The 16,789-nt window shown below is 45.6% G+C and overlaps 1 protein-coding gene across 4 annotated transcripts in view; it reads right to left on the bottom strand.

Annotated features, from left to right (window-relative positions):
• Nucleotides 1-2,135: 2,135 nt before the first annotated feature.
• The window catches only part of PAK5 (p21 (RAC1) activated kinase 5), a 154,337-nt gene continuing 139,683 nt past the window's right edge, over nt 2,136-16,789 (bottom strand). For all 4 annotated transcript variants that reach the window (XM_050315006.1, XM_050315007.1, XM_050315008.1 and 1 more), the window contains exons 4-9: nt 14,342-14,833; nt 12,514-12,647; nt 9,928-10,054; nt 7,161-7,286; nt 5,011-5,145; nt 2,136-4,380 (exon numbers count right to left, since the gene is read on the bottom strand). In XM_050315006.1, coding sequence (XP_050170963.1) covers nt 4,225-4,380; nt 5,011-5,145; nt 7,161-7,286; nt 9,928-10,054; nt 12,514-12,647; nt 14,342-14,833 — 1,170 coding nt within the window. In that variant the 3' untranslated portion in view covers nt 2,136-4,224. The remainder of the gene's footprint in view (nt 4,381-5,010; nt 5,146-7,160; nt 7,287-9,927; nt 10,055-12,513; nt 12,648-14,341; nt 14,834-16,789) is intronic.

Below are 16,789 nucleotides of genomic sequence, written 5' to 3'. Positions count from 1 at the left end.
CCGAGCTGCCAGGTGTCACTGGAGGAGAGGCCGTGGCTGGGGGTGGAGCTGCTGGCTGGGCATCATCCCCACGCTGGTCTGGGAGTTTGTGCCCTGCTCAGCTAAAGCTGCTGGTGGGTTTTAGCCTTGAACCCTCGTGCGCCACGTTGATGCTTCTCCCCCCACAAGAAGTGTGCCAGACCCACCTGGTGTCAGTGGGAGATGCTCTCAAACATCTGCGGGTGTTCAAGATGGAAAAAATGCTAATTTATGGTCGACTCTGCAAACTGATTTGAATTCACCCTGCAGTGACCCTGTCAGGGTGGTCATAGGGAGCTGTCCTTGCCTGATCCCACTGCCCCAGCCCTGGCCAGTGCACTGAAGTGGTGGCATTGACAGCAGGGGAGCTCCCACAAAGCTGATGCAGCTCCTGTGCCCACACACCCTGAAGAACTTCCGCTGCTTTTCACATCAGATGATGGAGGTTTCCCCTCAGGAAGCACTTGGCATCACTTTCAGGTGGAGTGTGTCTGTAAGCTATTAGTTGCATGAATTCAGTAATTTTTTTTTTGGTGTTTTCTGAACTGATAGAAAATAATTTTTTTGTTGGACTGAAATGGGGAAGAAGGGAAATAGAAACAATAATTTCAGCTCACTGACAGTTTGCACCCCAGAGTGATGTATGTTGTATAAAGAAAGTTATTTAGGATGTTGGGTGAAAACCCTTTGAATATTTTAATTCTTTCCATCCTTTTGTTAATATTGACTGAATTCGATCTGAATTTTCCATTACTTTTCAAGCCTATTTATGAAAAATTATTCATGAGGTTAAAAAAGCTGTCCAGCTTCCCTGCTGCCCATTCAAGCTCCAGCAGCATCTTGAGGATGGCAGCACTTTACTGTGATTTAATTTTATATTTATCTTTCATTCACTGATGGCTTATTATGGGCTAGCTGCAAATTGAATGCTTTGCTTTCTGTAGATGTTTATGAACACACCAGTCTCATGGTGGATAAATATGAGAAACTTATCACCCTACTGAGCTCTTTAAGGACCTGTAATAATTAGACACTTACTAAAGCAGCTGCTAATGACTTACCAAGTACTTATGATTAGAACTTTAATTATAAATTATTGAGGTATTGCTGAGGAGGGGACTTACATAGCCTGTCCTGGCCTCTGCTTCTGAAATTATGGGTATTTGTGAACACTTTTAGAACTGTGACCTCAGAAAAAGCCATCACTCCTTAGTGACGGGTGGGAATAAACACACTGGAGCACCTGGACATAGATGGAGCTCGGCATCAGCCTCAGTCAGCTGTGCAGCCCAAGGTAACACACCTGGTTATTCCCTGCTTTTTGCCCAGCTCTGGCTTTATTTGAAGGGCTGAGGGTGAAATAGCTTGTTTGGGGGTTTTTTGTGGGTTTTTTTTTTAGGTGATGGCTAATGTATCTTGGAAGTATTTACTGATGTCAGCAACCAAAAGTCATCAAGAGTAATATAAACCCCTCATTTATAAGACTTGGAGGTAACAAATAACAACTGTAGATTCGTCAGCTGACTGGGAGGAATGGTTTCAGTAGGTGTGAGAGCTGAATGGTTGTAAGCCAAAAATTAAGGATGTGTAAGGCAAAAAAAAAAAAAGGGATTATTTAAGAGGCAGGGAAAGCAAGGTGGAAACGTTCCAACAGGGACAAGTCCTTCTGGAGAACTTCATCTTGCAGAGGTGTGTGGGTGTGCTCATCATGTCTCAAAATGCTCTGTACTGTCTCAGTGACCACAGTCTGGGTGTTTTATTCAAGTGCTGGCATTGCCAGCTCGTGTTGAAACATGGGTGTGGGGTTTTTTCTATGTTTAGAGGAGAATTGTTTACTTTTCTAACATAAGTGTGTGTGGGTACATGGGTGTATTTGGGGTGAACCTCTCAGAATGGTGAAATCCCAGTATCTTGGTTTGAAATGCCTATTTCTCTAGTATTCCTCTAAAGTTAAGCCTAATGTGCTTGGGTAAGTTGGTTTTTTGTTTTTTTTTTCTCCTTAATTTTGGGTGAAGGAAAACTCTTTTTTCTTATTTACTTGGTCCAGTATTGTTGGCACTGAGTCAAATTTATAAAACAGTAAAAAGGCACAGGGGGAAAAAAACCACACTGAAGTGTCAGGTGTTTATTAATTAATTTATTTAACTTGCATGTGCATTTGTCTCACCAGTAGCTGGTGTTCACAAAAGAAACCTTTGAAATCGACAAAACTTTCAGTAAACTTGATGAACACTGTTTAAAGTATCTAATGATAAGAAAGTTGCAGAAAATTCTTCACTTGCACAGCCTAAAATGTGCTGAATGTTGAAGAAAAAACCCCCCACCGACCCCCTTTTTTTTTATTTTTATTTTTATTCAAAGATGGTTAAAAAAGTTAACTTCTGTGGCTAGTACTACAGTTGTGCCTGTCTGCCATTGCCTGGACCGGTGCAGCCGGTTTTCCTGAGTTGTCAAGACTACAAAACAGACCCCCTGGAAGGCTGTGGGTGCTGCTCTCGGCCGGGTGGGCACCGGGAGCCGAACACATTTTCTGCAGTGTCCTCTTCAAATGTGCAAACAGGGTTGAGAAGAGAAAGCAGAGGGGGGGGAGTAAGACACATCTATTCAGTGTTCCAGTTCATATTTATCTCCCTTTTTTTTTTTTTAATTTTTTTAAATTGCTTCTCTCCTTTTAAATAGTCTTTAAGTTTTTAAGGGCAGAAACTAAAGGAGCTTCTTTATTATTTGCAACTCTTTTTCTTCCAGAGGAAGATCTTTAAGCGACAGCTCCTGCCAGGTTTAGATGTTTGGTTATAATTTACTACAATAAATAACAATTAATTTATCAACTAGGAAATTCCATCATAAGAAAGAAACTGCGTTTTCACAAAGTTGGCTTTGTGGTTCCTTAAAGATACCGAAAAATGAGGTCAGTAAGAAAAAAAAAAATCAAACTTGAAAAACATGGCTTTTGTATCATACATAATTAAAAAGAACTAATCATTAATAAATAAAAATCATTTATCATTGAAAGAATTATGAAGCACTTCTAAAAATTTTAAAGGCAAATCTATTTAGGCCTACAGTTAACATGCAAAGTCATCCAACAAATAACACAAAATTGTACCGTAGTAGTCAACTGTTGCATCAACATTCAGAAAGGTCTGGACAGCAGCACGACTTCTCCTCTCTGGCAAACATCTGGCAGCACATCCCATGGGTCTGCTGGAGCTCCAGGGATCCCGCTGGGTGATCCCTTCCCGCTGCCAGAGCTCGACAGAAACAACAGAGGTTTTCGTGGTGGCAAAACTGGCCCGGCGGTGGCGTAAAAAACAGGCATTACCGTGGCCTGGGCTGACCCTGGAGCAAAGGCAGGCCCCAGGCGTTGGCTCCCACCCTGGGAAAAGGGGAGGGAGACCCAGCTGAGCACTCACATTCGGCAGCAGCTCTGCCGCTGTCACGGGGGGGCTGCCAGGCTGCCAGAGCTCCCACCAGCATCACTCACCCTTGGCTCTTCAGGCTGCCGAGAGGGGGGATGAGTGCTCTCCTCACCCCATGGGAAATCTGCAAAACCTTACAACTTCCTAAAGGTGGTTGTGGGTTTGGTTTTGTTTTTTTTTTTTTTTTTTCCTTTTTCCTGTTTTCAAAAGGGTTAAAAAAGTAGGAAACTTTATCTTCTCAAATTCTGGCTAAGGTAACACTTATTACTTCAACTAACACAACAGGTACATGACAAAGTACTGCAAATTATCAAAACGGACTGTACAGAAAATTACAAACTCGTTGCAAAATACATTGCGCTGCTCTGACCGAGATAAAAAGTGCTTTGTTTTGTCAGAAAAGTGTTCTTCTGAAACAGAAGTGCCGTAGCCTGCAGTGAAATTCCGGTGTTTCGCTCTGGCTGTGCTCTGCTCGTTACCTTTTTCCAACCTGTGCATCTGGTGCCTTCTCCCTGCGTGGCTGGGAACACAACAGCGCTGGGGAGCGATGGTCCGTGGTGGAGCGTGGCCTCCCAGCCAGGACCAGGGTCACTCCCCTGCCCCTCACACACAGGGAGCACAGAGAGCACTGCCTCGGATTTTTTATACACCGCGTTATTTCGGCAGGGCTGGTGTTCCTTCACAAGGTTTTACTCCTCCCTGCCCGCAGTTCCCACACAACTGCTGGCATTCCCACACGGCTGTTAATCCAGACTCTGCACTGACCTCTTCCCAAGCGCTGCCGGCTTCAGCGATGCCTGTGTTGCCTCATGAGGGGCACAATGCAAGAAGGGGGCCCAGCCAGTTTGAGGAAGGGGTGTCTCAGCAGTTCCTGTGCTGTGGCTCTCTGCGAGGGCTCCCGCACCAGCATCGAGTCCAAGAAGCCCCGGAGCACTGAGGAGACCTGCAACGGGAGTCCTGGTGTTAGGGGTGGACAAAGACATCCACTTCTGGCTCTGTGCACGCTGCTTTTCTTGGGAAGACAAGGGACACGGTGATTCTGCCTATAGTAACAGCTCTAGTGAGCTGAAGGGTTGTGTGTCTTTCTGTGTGGCACTGATTCTGAAAAGTATTTGGGTATCAGTGGGGTGCAGATCTGCACCCCCTGCACAGCTCTGCATGTGGGGGGTTATTAATGTGGGCTGAGGGCTCAGGCCTGATGTCCAGAAGCACACCCAAAATGGGAGGTGCACACAGGCTTCGGCACTGGGCGTGGATGTACCAACCCCCCCCCACAGCAGGGCTGATGTGCGGGCTTGCTCTGGTCCTGGGGCGGGCTGGGAAGCACAGGGAGCAGGAGGCTCTGCCCAGCAACCTGTGCCGTCACTCGCTGCAAAAGCTGAGCCAGGGCTGGGCACAAACAGGGCTATGGCTGATGGCTTTGGCCTCGCATCCTCCCCACACAAGTCCTGAGCAGGACCCACTGCTCTGGGTGGGACCTCAGAAGTTACCAGTTGGGCACTCCAGTGTGTGCCTACAGTGTCACTGAACATGTCACTGTTGGAGACCCTTGTCACCTAACGGGGAGTCTGACCTTGTGCATGTCCTTCACGCGGGGCGGGAGGTTATCCCGGATCCGGCGCATGGCCTGCAGCGGCGGCTCGTTGAAGTAGGGAGGTTCACCATCGATCATCTCTATCACCATGATGCCCAGGGACCAGATATCCACCTGAAACACACAGCCTGGTTGTGAACACTGCTGGTAGTGCAGGGGGGCAACAGGCTCAGCACTGGGGCTCATGCAAACCTGGGAGCTGGGTCATGCTGCTGTCTGTGGCCAGTGTAAGAAGCCAAGAGTCTGGTGAGCCATCACCATAAATACTCCTTTTTAACCAGCTGACAGTGCTTTTGTCTTCTGATGAATAAACTGATGGATGAAATGGATTAGTAGTGATGTACAAACCCAGGTCTGCAGCTGGTTTAGGTGCTGTCCACTGGAAGCCCTGTGGCTTGGAGAGGCTGCACCCTCCTGCCCTGCATTCCAGCTGCACCGATGGCAGCCACTGACTACCCACCCCAGGCTGGCTCTGCAGCGCTGCAGCCACTGGGAGAGCAGAGCAGGACTCAGCTGCTGTGAAATCAGTTACTCTGTGTCCCCTGAAGCTCAAAAATGACAGGAACTCCATTCAAGACCCCAAGGCAAACACAAGCATTTACTACACCCAGGGCTGTGTCCAAACAGCACAGGTAACACATCGTATAATCCCTCTGGAAAATGATTCAGCTCCAGATTAAAAAACAAAACAAAACAAACCCTAACCTTTTTTTTTTTTTTTTTTAATTTTGCTCCTGGCCTGCTGCAGATCTGTTCCAGAATTCCATTTCTCTAATGACTGTAATTCCTGTCATTTGCCAGCCCAAATACAGCCAGGGCCAGTTCATACTGCTTTTCTCTTTTCCCAACTCTATCCTTTAGCTCAAATCCTTTTATTTTTTTCCTTCTGGTGGGGAAACCTAATGTAGCCATAAGTTCAGCCACTTTATAATCCCTCCAGTGCTATTAATGGCTAATAATAGCTGATGTTATTACCCCTGGAATGTCTTCCACAACAGCACCCGTCCTGGGAGCACGTCAGTGCTCTCACCCTGGGGCAGGCACTCTCTGTGCTGTGCCAAAACAGTTCCTGCTGCATCTCCTGTCTCAGCTCATTTCCCCTTCTCTGTGCATGTGTATTTCTGTATCTCTGTACATTTATGTATATGTGTGTATGTATATATAGATATATATACTGAGTGTGTATTTGTGTGACTACATCTGTATTTTTGGCTCTGTGTGCCTTGCAGGGTTGCTCTCTGCAGCTGTTACTATCAGTGCTATCAAGCAGAAGCTCCTCTCCCCACGCAGAGGAGCAAAGGCAGCCGTGCCTCCTGCTGGGGAGCCGTGAGTCACAGTCACGGCTGAGCACGGGAGAGGGGATTGCTCTTCCCAGACTGGCAGTGCAGGAGTGCTGTGACTCAGAGCTTCCTAATGGATGGGGTACGGCACTGCAGACCTTGCTGGTCTCCTCTGAAGGGTTCTAATAAAAATGTGTGGATTGTCTTTTTCAGAACCATTTGGCAGGGCTTAAAATAGCTCCCACAGACGCGCTTTCTCTACCCCTGTCTCTCAACTAATGAGAGCAGTGACTGCAAGGAACGAGCCGATGGAGGTGGCAATGCAACCCCCCCAGCTGGCTCCTGTGATTGGGACCCTGTGGGACCTGTGCCTCTGCTGGCACTCCTCCAGAGCAAGGGAATCTCAGGCTTCAGCTGGATGGAAGCAGAGTGCAAATTCGGATGTGACCGGGCTGTGCAGTACAGGCACCTGATCTGGCTGCGGGTTTGGCACATGCAGGTGTGGACACCTGTGACTGCAGCTCCAGGCTTTATACATTAAAGAGCATCAACGGGTCTTTCCCAATGTGAAAATGAGGCCAGTTTCCTTTCCTACGGCACCCTAAGCCACGTAAAGGCATTACACTAAGTGTGCTAAATGGAGTTGTTATTTAACGGCTTCATCTGGGAGAAACACTTTAAAACCAGGCACGAAGCAGCACTCTGGGGCAAACGTAATTGCTGCTATTTAGCATATCTGTGGAAATGCCTCTGAACTGCACCGTGCTCCCTGGGCTCTGTGGGGTCGACCAAGGCCCCCACAGAGGGCAAAAACCAGCTCCGGGTCCCTGACGTGCCCCCTGCACTCACCTCAGTGCCGTAGGGCAGGCGGGATATCACCTCTGGAGCCATCCAATACGGTGTCCCAACCAGCGACTTCCTCCTGGGAACCTCCTTGGACACTTGGGCACAGAACCCAAAGTCGGACAATTTTATCTGAAAAGAGAAAGGAAAAGCCCCTCTTGAGTAACAAGGTGAATTCCTGTGAGACACACGTGCCTCTGAAACACACAGGGACAGGACAGCAGCACAGTTTTGGAAGTGCATCTGGAGACGGGAACACAGCCTGGGGAACTTGAAATTCATTAAAATGAAGGCAAGGGAAAGACGTAGGAGAGTGGCAGTGGTGCTCATTACTAACATCATCTGTCACACCTCATTGCCTCTCCACCCACAAACGATGCAGAGGTGATAAATGGCTTATAATGGTTAAAAATGGAAGGAAAGCAAAAAATTCTGAAGTAACAGTCTTACCATGAATCTATTATTACATATATATACTGCCCATGTCTGTAGTTAGGTATGCATGCTGATACTCAGTAATGAACACAGTTCAAGTGATACACTCCCCTCCTGGATGTGTACCCAGGAACATGACCTGTGAGTTTGCCAGGAAACGGGTGAAACAAGTGGCATTCGCCCCATTATTCCCTTTTACCACTGAGAGCATGACCCCACACCCACAGAAAGCAAAACCCCTGCCAATGGGTTTTGAAGGCCAGCACCTCACACCATGGACTGTCACTAAAGAAAACATCATCTTTATGTAGTAACAGAGCTGATTTCAGAAAGACAGGGAAGGGTACAAGACTCTTCCAAAAAAGAGCTAAAGGGACCTGCTCCCTTTGCTTGGGAACTCAGGAATTAGTACTGTCCTTGAGTAGCTGTGGCAGTGACCTGAAATAGAAATAATGGGATACACAAGCACTCCGGAGAGCAGCTCCTGCTGCATCATGTGCCTACTCATACTTTTATGCCAGTTTTTTTTAACAACAGAAATTATGGAAAATTATCACCTCCCCCTCCGTGTCGCTGTACAATGCCAAGGTGAAAACTCCTCCAAACCCCAACCTAAACAAGCTGGTCTGAGTGTCAGTGGTATCACCCCCTTCCAAAAACAGCTTGTTCCTTAAGGCTGAAATCTTTTTTGGTTTTTTTTCCCCAAAGAGTTGTTTGGAGGCCTAGAAGCTATCACAGGGGTTTTCCTGGGCATTATCCTAACTAACTCCCAGCACTCCCAGTTATACCCTGCACAGTGCCATGGTGACCCAAGGTCCACAGGCCGTGTATCCCATCACGTACTCAGCGCCTGGGGATACAAAATGAACCCAAACAGCCCCTGGACAACTGGGGTGGGAAGTTGCATAAATGCCTGCATTTATCTATGCAATAGACTTGCTGTCAGCACTGATTTGTTTTCTTTTGGACTCGGTGCAGACACTACTTTTTTTAAAAGCTGTGGGTATTATTTTTAAGAGAATTATGAAATGATTGTTGGTATTTCTAAAGCACTAATAGCCAAGTTCTCCATGCTAAATGTATTTTTCAGTTTACAGGATGAAGAATGGAAGAAATAATGCATATTTTGGAAGCAGAGCCCAATCTTCTTTTGTAGGAGCACGAGAGGTTTTGCATATCTATTGCTCATTCGAGTACATAAAAGACAACGATTTTCTAAAAAAAGGTAATTGTACAACACAGCTATGAAGAAATCTGCAATGCAGATAATAAGTACTGGAGTAATGAGTATAATGAGGCACTGTATGCAGATCCCAGCACAGATCAGATGTTATTTCAGCAACATGGATTGAAATCCCAACTGAAGAACTCCTACGCACATGGGATTTTCTTTCCTTGACAGGATTAACAGGAGCAGCCTGTGACTGCTGCAGGAAGAAAATCCCCCCTTCCTTGGTGAAGGGTATCAAATTAAACAGGGGAGCCTTTGGCTAAGGAGTCAGATCAGGCCTGGGAAGCCAAGAGCTTCACCTTCTGAAAGGGAAGGTCTAGATTTGATTCCAGACAAACCCGCTAAGTCTTGCTTTAGACAGGTGTGGAACAATCTGTCATTTTCTTTGTGTGCAAACTTCATTTTGCCTATTGAGCAAGTCACGTGCAGCATTTTGTCCCCCTCCCTCCCTGCTCATTAACAACACAAAGACCAATTAACAGGCAGCAGCATCCCATCCAAGCACATGGAAGTGTGGAACTGGCCTTATCAAGCATCCTGTAAATGTAAAAGCTACTCTGACCATCAGGGGAGGGTTTCAGCAGAATTGTAGATTATTATTTTAGCACAGAAAGATGTTGGCCTTCTCACTAGCTTGGAGAAATGGAGCACAGGGTACAGGTAGCACAGGTAGCAGCTGCTAACAGAGCACACACACAGAGGCTGCTAACTAAAGGATAACTAACTGTAGTAAAAAGGGAGTATTTTTGAGAGGCATCACAATAGGGGTGGTTCAGCCTGAAAGATGATCACCCATCACCTCCTGTCACCAAGTCATCACCCACATTGTGTAGTTCCTCCTGCCACTGCCTGCAATCCCTCCCCAAGGCACTGTTGCATGCAGCACAGATGTCCATCACCAGCCAGGCCAGGCCAGGCCTGTGTTTTTGGGACTCAGCTCTCCACCACGTTAGTTCACGCTCTCTAACCGGTCACTCACGGGTCATGCCCTGCAGTTCCACAGGCCTGGCTCATTTTTTCCCAGGCAGTGTCACCCTGAAGGGGCACAGCTGCTTTCAGGGCAGCCCCGGGAGCTGGGGGAGGGCTGGGGAAGGGCTGGGAGCTCACCCTGCCGTCGCTGGTGAGGAGGATGGAGTCGCTCTTGATGTCGCGGTGGATGACACCCTGGTTGTGCAGGTAGGACAGGGCTCTCAGCACGGACAGACAGACGGTCGCGATCTGCTCCTCGTTCATCCTGAAACAGCAACGTGGGAAAACCCCAGTGTTAAGGAAGACAGTGGGAAAGGGGAGTTGGAGCAAAGAGTCACGAGTTCCCCTTCAGACCAGTGTACAGATCTTTTAGGCAGTGGCTCTGTGGGGTGAATCTCTGGTGCTATTTCTGACCAAAAACACGGGATGAGGGATGAGGATCAACTCTGCACCGAGGTCTGGACAAGTCTCCCTGCAGCACTAAAAAAAGCTCAATGTGATGCAGCTGTGCCAGTGAGCCTGTTTCCCTCTGGGAAATAATGGGAATGCCTTATTTACAGTAAGCTCAGTGCTTGCCAAGGAGGGAAAACCACCACTGGGATGGAAACAGGCATGGAATGAATATGAGAAAAAAAACCCAACACTCTTAATTGTGCAGACAAAACATCAAACCCTGGGTGTAGCTCTTGGGGAGCACTTTTATGACTTCCTTAAAAATATTCTGGGTATTTCAGCAGAAAAATAAACAAGAGGCCATATTTCTATGCGAGGTTGAAACCCCCCATTTTGGGATGGGTTGTGCACCCTGGTACTGCTGCCCCATTGCTGGATGTCCCCAGCATCTCTCTTACATGAGCAGAAAAGCACCTGTGGACATTTCTGCTCTAACATTGTGTGCCATTTGCAGTGTTTTAGCAAAATCTTTGAGGGAAGGTCATGCAATGTAAAAAAAAAACCCAGAAGATTAAGAAAAGACTGTTTTGAGTTAAAAAATAGATGACAGCTCTTAAGAAGTGGTGTCCTGGGAACATCTGTTTGCTGTTAAACTCCTGTCAGAAGTATCTAAGATAGAGCTTTTAATGTTTTGGGTTGCAGTAGTTAGCAAATGACTTGCAATATTGTGATTTATTTCAGCACACAGGCTAAGGTAGCAATAAAAAAATAAAATTCCTATGTTACAGCTCTGCTTTTGGTAGGGTCTATTAAACTCTGAGAGAAGACAAAGTTTGTAACTTATTATTCCTCACTTTTCCACACTTGCTCCCCTAAATACTCTCCCACTGATCTGGTGTAGAAATTTTAAGTTTTTTTATTCAAGAGGAAGAAATTAAATAAAGAATTCCTCTTCCCTATCTCATTATCAGGAGCAGATGAGCAAAGAGCAGATGGAAAGAGGGCTGTAAAATCTGATGTCTCCCCTCAGAAGAGGCAGAGCTGCTCCAAACACTGCAGTTCCTGTGCTGGGGCATTACCTGCTTTAAAGGTGGGACATCACCTGGAATATGGGAACGTGCTCTCCCACAAGCACAAATATTCTGATATGAAAATACTTTTGCCTGTAAGTTTTAGGCTTGGTTTGCAGACAGCCTTTCTGACAGCCTGGTTACACGGGCTGTGAGGGTGGAGAGAAACCACCCTTAGAACTGACGTGGTTATGTCAGCGAGACCAACAATGCAGATCATCAAACAGGGGAACATTTTTTAGGGCTGTTTTTAGGAAGTAATGGATAAAAGTTGTGTTGCTGATGAACTATCAACCAGAGTGCAGCAAATCCACATCTACCAGCAAGCCCTCTCAGGTGTTTCTTTCCCTTTGACAAAAAATGCTGGTACTGACAGGAATTCCTCTGCAGTGGCTTATTTATGCTGCTACAGCAAGCATGCTATATATCTATCTATATAGAGATATATTTATATAGACATATATAATATTAATTAATATACTTAATATAATATTAATAAGTTAATATAATATTAATATATTTTATATACATATCTATATTCCTATATCTATCTATATATCTATGTGTATAAAATATATATTTATATCTAGATAGATATAATTTATATATCTATATATATAGATAGATATAAAAATTATATATATATTCTATATCTATATCTATATAGATATATATAGATATATAAATTAAATACATCTATCTCGATAGATATATATATATTTATACACATATATAGATATAGAAATATAGATATTATGTATATATAGCTATCTATGTATATATATACATGCATAGATAGCTATATGCATATATGCATATATATATATTTATGTATATGTGTTTTATATATTTTTTATATATATATGTTTTCCATGAATATATATGGCATGTATTTTTATGTTTTTATATATGTATTTTGTATGTACTTATAAAAAGCAATACAAAAAAATGTTGCATACAAATATAAAAATAAATACAGTATACGCACATATTTTATATATACATAAATAAAAATAAAAGAAGAAAAATAAAACAAGAATAAGAATAAAATAAGAATAAAAATAAACCAAGAATAAAAGTAAAATAAGAATAAGAATAAAATAAGAATAAAAATAAAAATACATGTATAGATCCCAGAGGTGCCCAGCTGCCCTCAGCAGCAGGTGAACTCCGGAGGGCAGGGTCCAGAGGAATCCATGAGGGAAAGCCCCAGCATCCCCCCGAACGCGTTGAGCTTCAGGCTGCAGGTCCCCCAGCCCACCTGGTGTGAGTGACGATGTCTGTCAGAGCGCCGCCCTCCAGGAACTCCATCACAACCCAGAGCTCGTCCCCCACGAGGTAACTGTTGTACATGTCGACCACGTTCTCGTGATGGTAATCCCTCATGATCACCACCTGCAGGGCACACAAGGGCCACCCGTCAGTTGCTCCGAGCGCTGCCTGACATGGTCCCGATCTTTCTCGCTGTGCTGTTCTCCTGGTACTCGCTAGAGGTTCTGGGATAAGTCACATTCCTCCCTAATCCTTATGCCAGCACATCAGCAAAATCAATGCATTTACATAAAAGTATCAGTCATCGTAAATGCATCAGGAGGAACAAGGAACCTCTACTTGCTTAAGTATGAGCCGTAGATAATTGTTTTATTTCAGCCTGCAGGAACAGAACTGTTTATTTAATTGTTTTTTTTACTGCCAATTGCCTTCAGTACAACAAAAATTTGGTTTGTTTGTTTGTTTTAACCTGATCAATCGTTCAATGCATCAAAGTTGTTCTCATCACGAGCCCGGTGGTACTTTGCATGGAATTTTCACAGCATGCTGGTAACACAGGGGGTGACTCAAATCCCACATCTCCAAGGGACTGTACAACTGGGACCACGGTAAGAGCAGCCCAGCCAAGGCAGTGACCGTGACCACGGGGGACTGAGGGCTGTCAGAACACTGACCAGGAGACAAAACAACAGCCAGGGAAGGCTTCATTATAGACAGAGGAATTTCAGCGCTGCTGAAAAGGGATTCTCAGCTGACACGAGTGACTGGAGCGTGTCAGGGAAGCAGCTTGGTCCTGCACAGCATGTAGGACCTGCTTCAAGATGTTACTGCTCAAGAAATGCTCAGTTAGAGCTCCCACAGCCCAATTCAGTGCTGCTCTCCAGCAGAGGCAAAGCCAAGTCCAAGTACCTGGTACAGCCACGCACTGTGCGAAAAACTGGGTGAAGTTTTTGGAGGTTTTAAAGAAACCAGTCTGTCATGTGCTGAGGGAAGATCCACTTACAGTCAAAATACAGAAAACAAAAGATAGAATTAAAAGGTTCATTCTCACAAGAGGTTTCCCTGGGCTCCTGCAGCGGTTTTGGTGTTAATCAGCATATTAACAAGTGATCTTGAAAAGGGAGCAGGGGACACACCCCACTAGCTTCTTTAAGGGAACAGGAAGTAAAAAAATGGAAAAACTCTTCAAGCTGCACAAGGTACTCTCCAGTCTCAAACAACTGATTGAAAAAATGGCAAAAGACAACCAGGGTTCTGAAATTTAAAATAATGTGCATGGGGAAAACAGTTTCCCATAAGCACTTGTGGGCTTTGAACTGGGCTGCAACCACTCAGGAAAGGAGATGTGGGAAGTATAACACAGGTGGTTCCATAAAAAATGCACTGTCAGCTCTTAGCTCAGTGACCACCAAGAAAGCAAAGGGTTAGGAGAGGAAGGAGGAAGGAAACAAAAAGCATGTATATTCCAGAATACGCTTCTTGAATAATGTGGTTCGTTTGGATCCTCCCTCTTGGAAGGATAAACTATGTCAGGAAACAGAAAGAGGCACCGGGCTGTGTCTGTGCACCTGATAACCTGCATGGACCAGCTGATACATTTCTTAGCTGATTGCTGTGACAACATTACAGGTTTAAAGCCAGGAGGAGACGTAGCTCATTTAAAACTGGCCTGGTTACACAGTAGTTACACAGCACAGATGCCTGTGGGACTCACCACCTCTTTCAGAAAGATATTAATTTGGCTCTTGAAGATGCCACTTGGCCCACGACTCCTTTTTGAGCCGGCAAAACCCACCACACCACCCAAAACAACTCACCTCATTGAAGAGCAGCTCCCTCCTCTGCTGTTTCCTGAGATCCATCTTCTTCACGGCCACCTGCTTCCCCGTGTGCTTCTCGGTGGCGATGCAGACGATCCCCGTGGAGCCCTCCCCGATCTTGATGAAGTTGTCCAAGTACTCCCGGGGGTCCCCGGGACTGACCACGAGCTGCAGGGCAGCTCTGAACTGTTCGTGGGACACCCTGGAGGGCTGCTGGTCCGAGGAGGAGCCCCAGCTGGGTGGAGGATAAGCACTTGATGTGATACTCGGGGAGCTGGGATAGGAGGCGGTGGAAATGTAGGGAGAGCTGGGCTGGAGAGATGGCTGGTGATAGTGGGGTGCTTTGTGGTAGACCAGAGGGTACTGGTAGCTGCTGCTCGAATAGCTGACTTTACTCTGACTTTGAGGTAGCTTTACTGGGCCCCGGGGGTAGGTGTCCGACCCCGAGAGCGGTGGGCTGACGACCAGCTGCGCTCGATCATAATCCACCTGCAACACGAAAGCAGAGCAGTGACAGCTTTCTGACAGTCGGTTTCCTGCAGGTCCTCAGTGGGTGCCAGCACAACACGCTCACACGTGTCCCTGTACCTGTTCTCCTCAACACGACACTGCTGCCTGTGTCTGAACAAAGAGTTTTACGCCACTGGCCCGCTGTGCTCTCATCAGCACTCAAATGAGGCCATGAGGGCAGACCATGAGACCTTTTGTGCATCTCAGGCCCATTCTTCTGTCCAGGCACCTGTTTGTACCTGGATTTTAATTCTCAACTCTTAGTCTTATGCTTTTTCCCAGCAATCCAGGGATGAGCCCACCTCTACCCTGAAATCCCTGTTGCCTCCTGCCTTGCCACGCTGCCAGCTGTTGTTTGAGTGACTGCACACATGGGTATGACAAGGAGCAGTGTCACAAAACTGCTAATTTTCACCTGAAATCAGAGAAGATCGCAAAAGAAATTATCCCGATTGGAGCCCTGGTTCATTTGTAGATTCCTTCCTTACTTTTTTTTTTTTTTTTTTATTTTCCAAGCTTGTCTAAGTTTCTTCCACTGAAAGCAAACCAACACTTCACATTTGCAAACATAACAGTTTGAAAAACCAAAGGATGTAAGACAAAAAAAAAAACAAAACAAAACAAACAAACCAACAACCACCCAAAAATTACATTTTTTGCCCTGGAAAAGAGCATCTCCACATTTTCAATACAACATATGCGGCTCCTGACGACGAGCGGAGCATCTCGGGGTAGGGGGGTGGTTTGACACAGGCTCATCATGTAGCACAATTACAAATAATTATGGCAATGAGTTCATTTAATCAATCAATTCCAGTGGCAGTGCACAGGGATGGACAGAGCAGCAAACTCTACACAGCTCACGGTTGCTACTATTACTGCTGGCTGCCGGCCAGGAGGCCCTGATCCATGTTAGTTAAATGCACATTAATCTGAATTTGGCAGTGTAATCAAGGACCCAACTGAACTGTGAAATTGAATTCTGCGGTGGAACATCATTTGACCATTTTATGCTAAGACTGCAAAAAGAAAAAAAAAAAAAAAAGGTAAAAAAAAAAATCTGCCGCAGCATCAATTTATCACTGTGGGCTCTGCACGGAGAGGAGGAGTTTGGAGCTGGAGTGGCCTCGGTGCAGGGAGAAAAGCCTCCAGGATGCTGGTTTTGCTTAAGCAGAAATCCACGTGATTACAGCCGTAATTTCCCTTATTCTGCCAGGCAGGGTGGCCATAAAATAGAAGAGAGTCAGAGACACCATGAATTTCGTGAAGGACGTTACATCTGCCAAACTAATTAACGCAGGAAAGTGCTCAGATGGTTTGGTGGAGGGAGGGGAACTCAATCTAGCCCTGTCCTATATATATGTGTATGCAGGGACACATAAATTATGGCTTTGGGTGTAAATACACCATTTTCTTTAGAACTGTTGAGACGGGGAAAGCCTTGTCTGGAAATTCAAGTTGGATAAATTCATGCTAATTAATTATTTGAGGCTTCACCCATGTCTGCTATTTCTGAGTATGCCCCAGGCTTAACACATTGGCAAAAATATACTCTGCAGTGAAATTCTAGAATGAAAATTCAGAGGTTTGGTGTGCTTGCTAGGAAATCTGTGAAAGCTTCTTGAGGTTAGCACTGCAGTACAATGTAAGCCCGATTACTTCCTGAATCCCAAGAAATGCTACAAAAAACCAGGCTGAGTAAATGAGCTGAACCTCTCCTCCCAGGCTGTGTCCTGACGCAGTGCCCGCCATCATGGCAAAATCGAACACACTTTATGCCACTAATAATTCTACCTCTGCCGCTGAATGCAGTTACCTACTGAAAGGAAATTCTTTAAACACTACAAAGGAGAGAGGAAACCAGCCCTGTGCTCACCCAAGATCGGGTCAAAGGGGCAGCTGAGGCTCTGACACGACATCCATCACGGTGCCGCT

Source organism: Myiozetetes cayanensis, unplaced genomic scaffold (assembly GCF_022539395.1).
Source record: "Myiozetetes cayanensis isolate MyiCay16 unplaced genomic scaffold, myiCay2020 scf2-11, whole genome shotgun sequence".
Taxonomy (NCBI): domain Eukaryota; kingdom Metazoa; phylum Chordata; class Aves; order Passeriformes; family Tyrannidae; genus Myiozetetes; species Myiozetetes cayanensis.
Note: the sequence above shows the minus strand (reverse complement) of the source record. Positions and strands in the feature narration are given on the sequence as shown.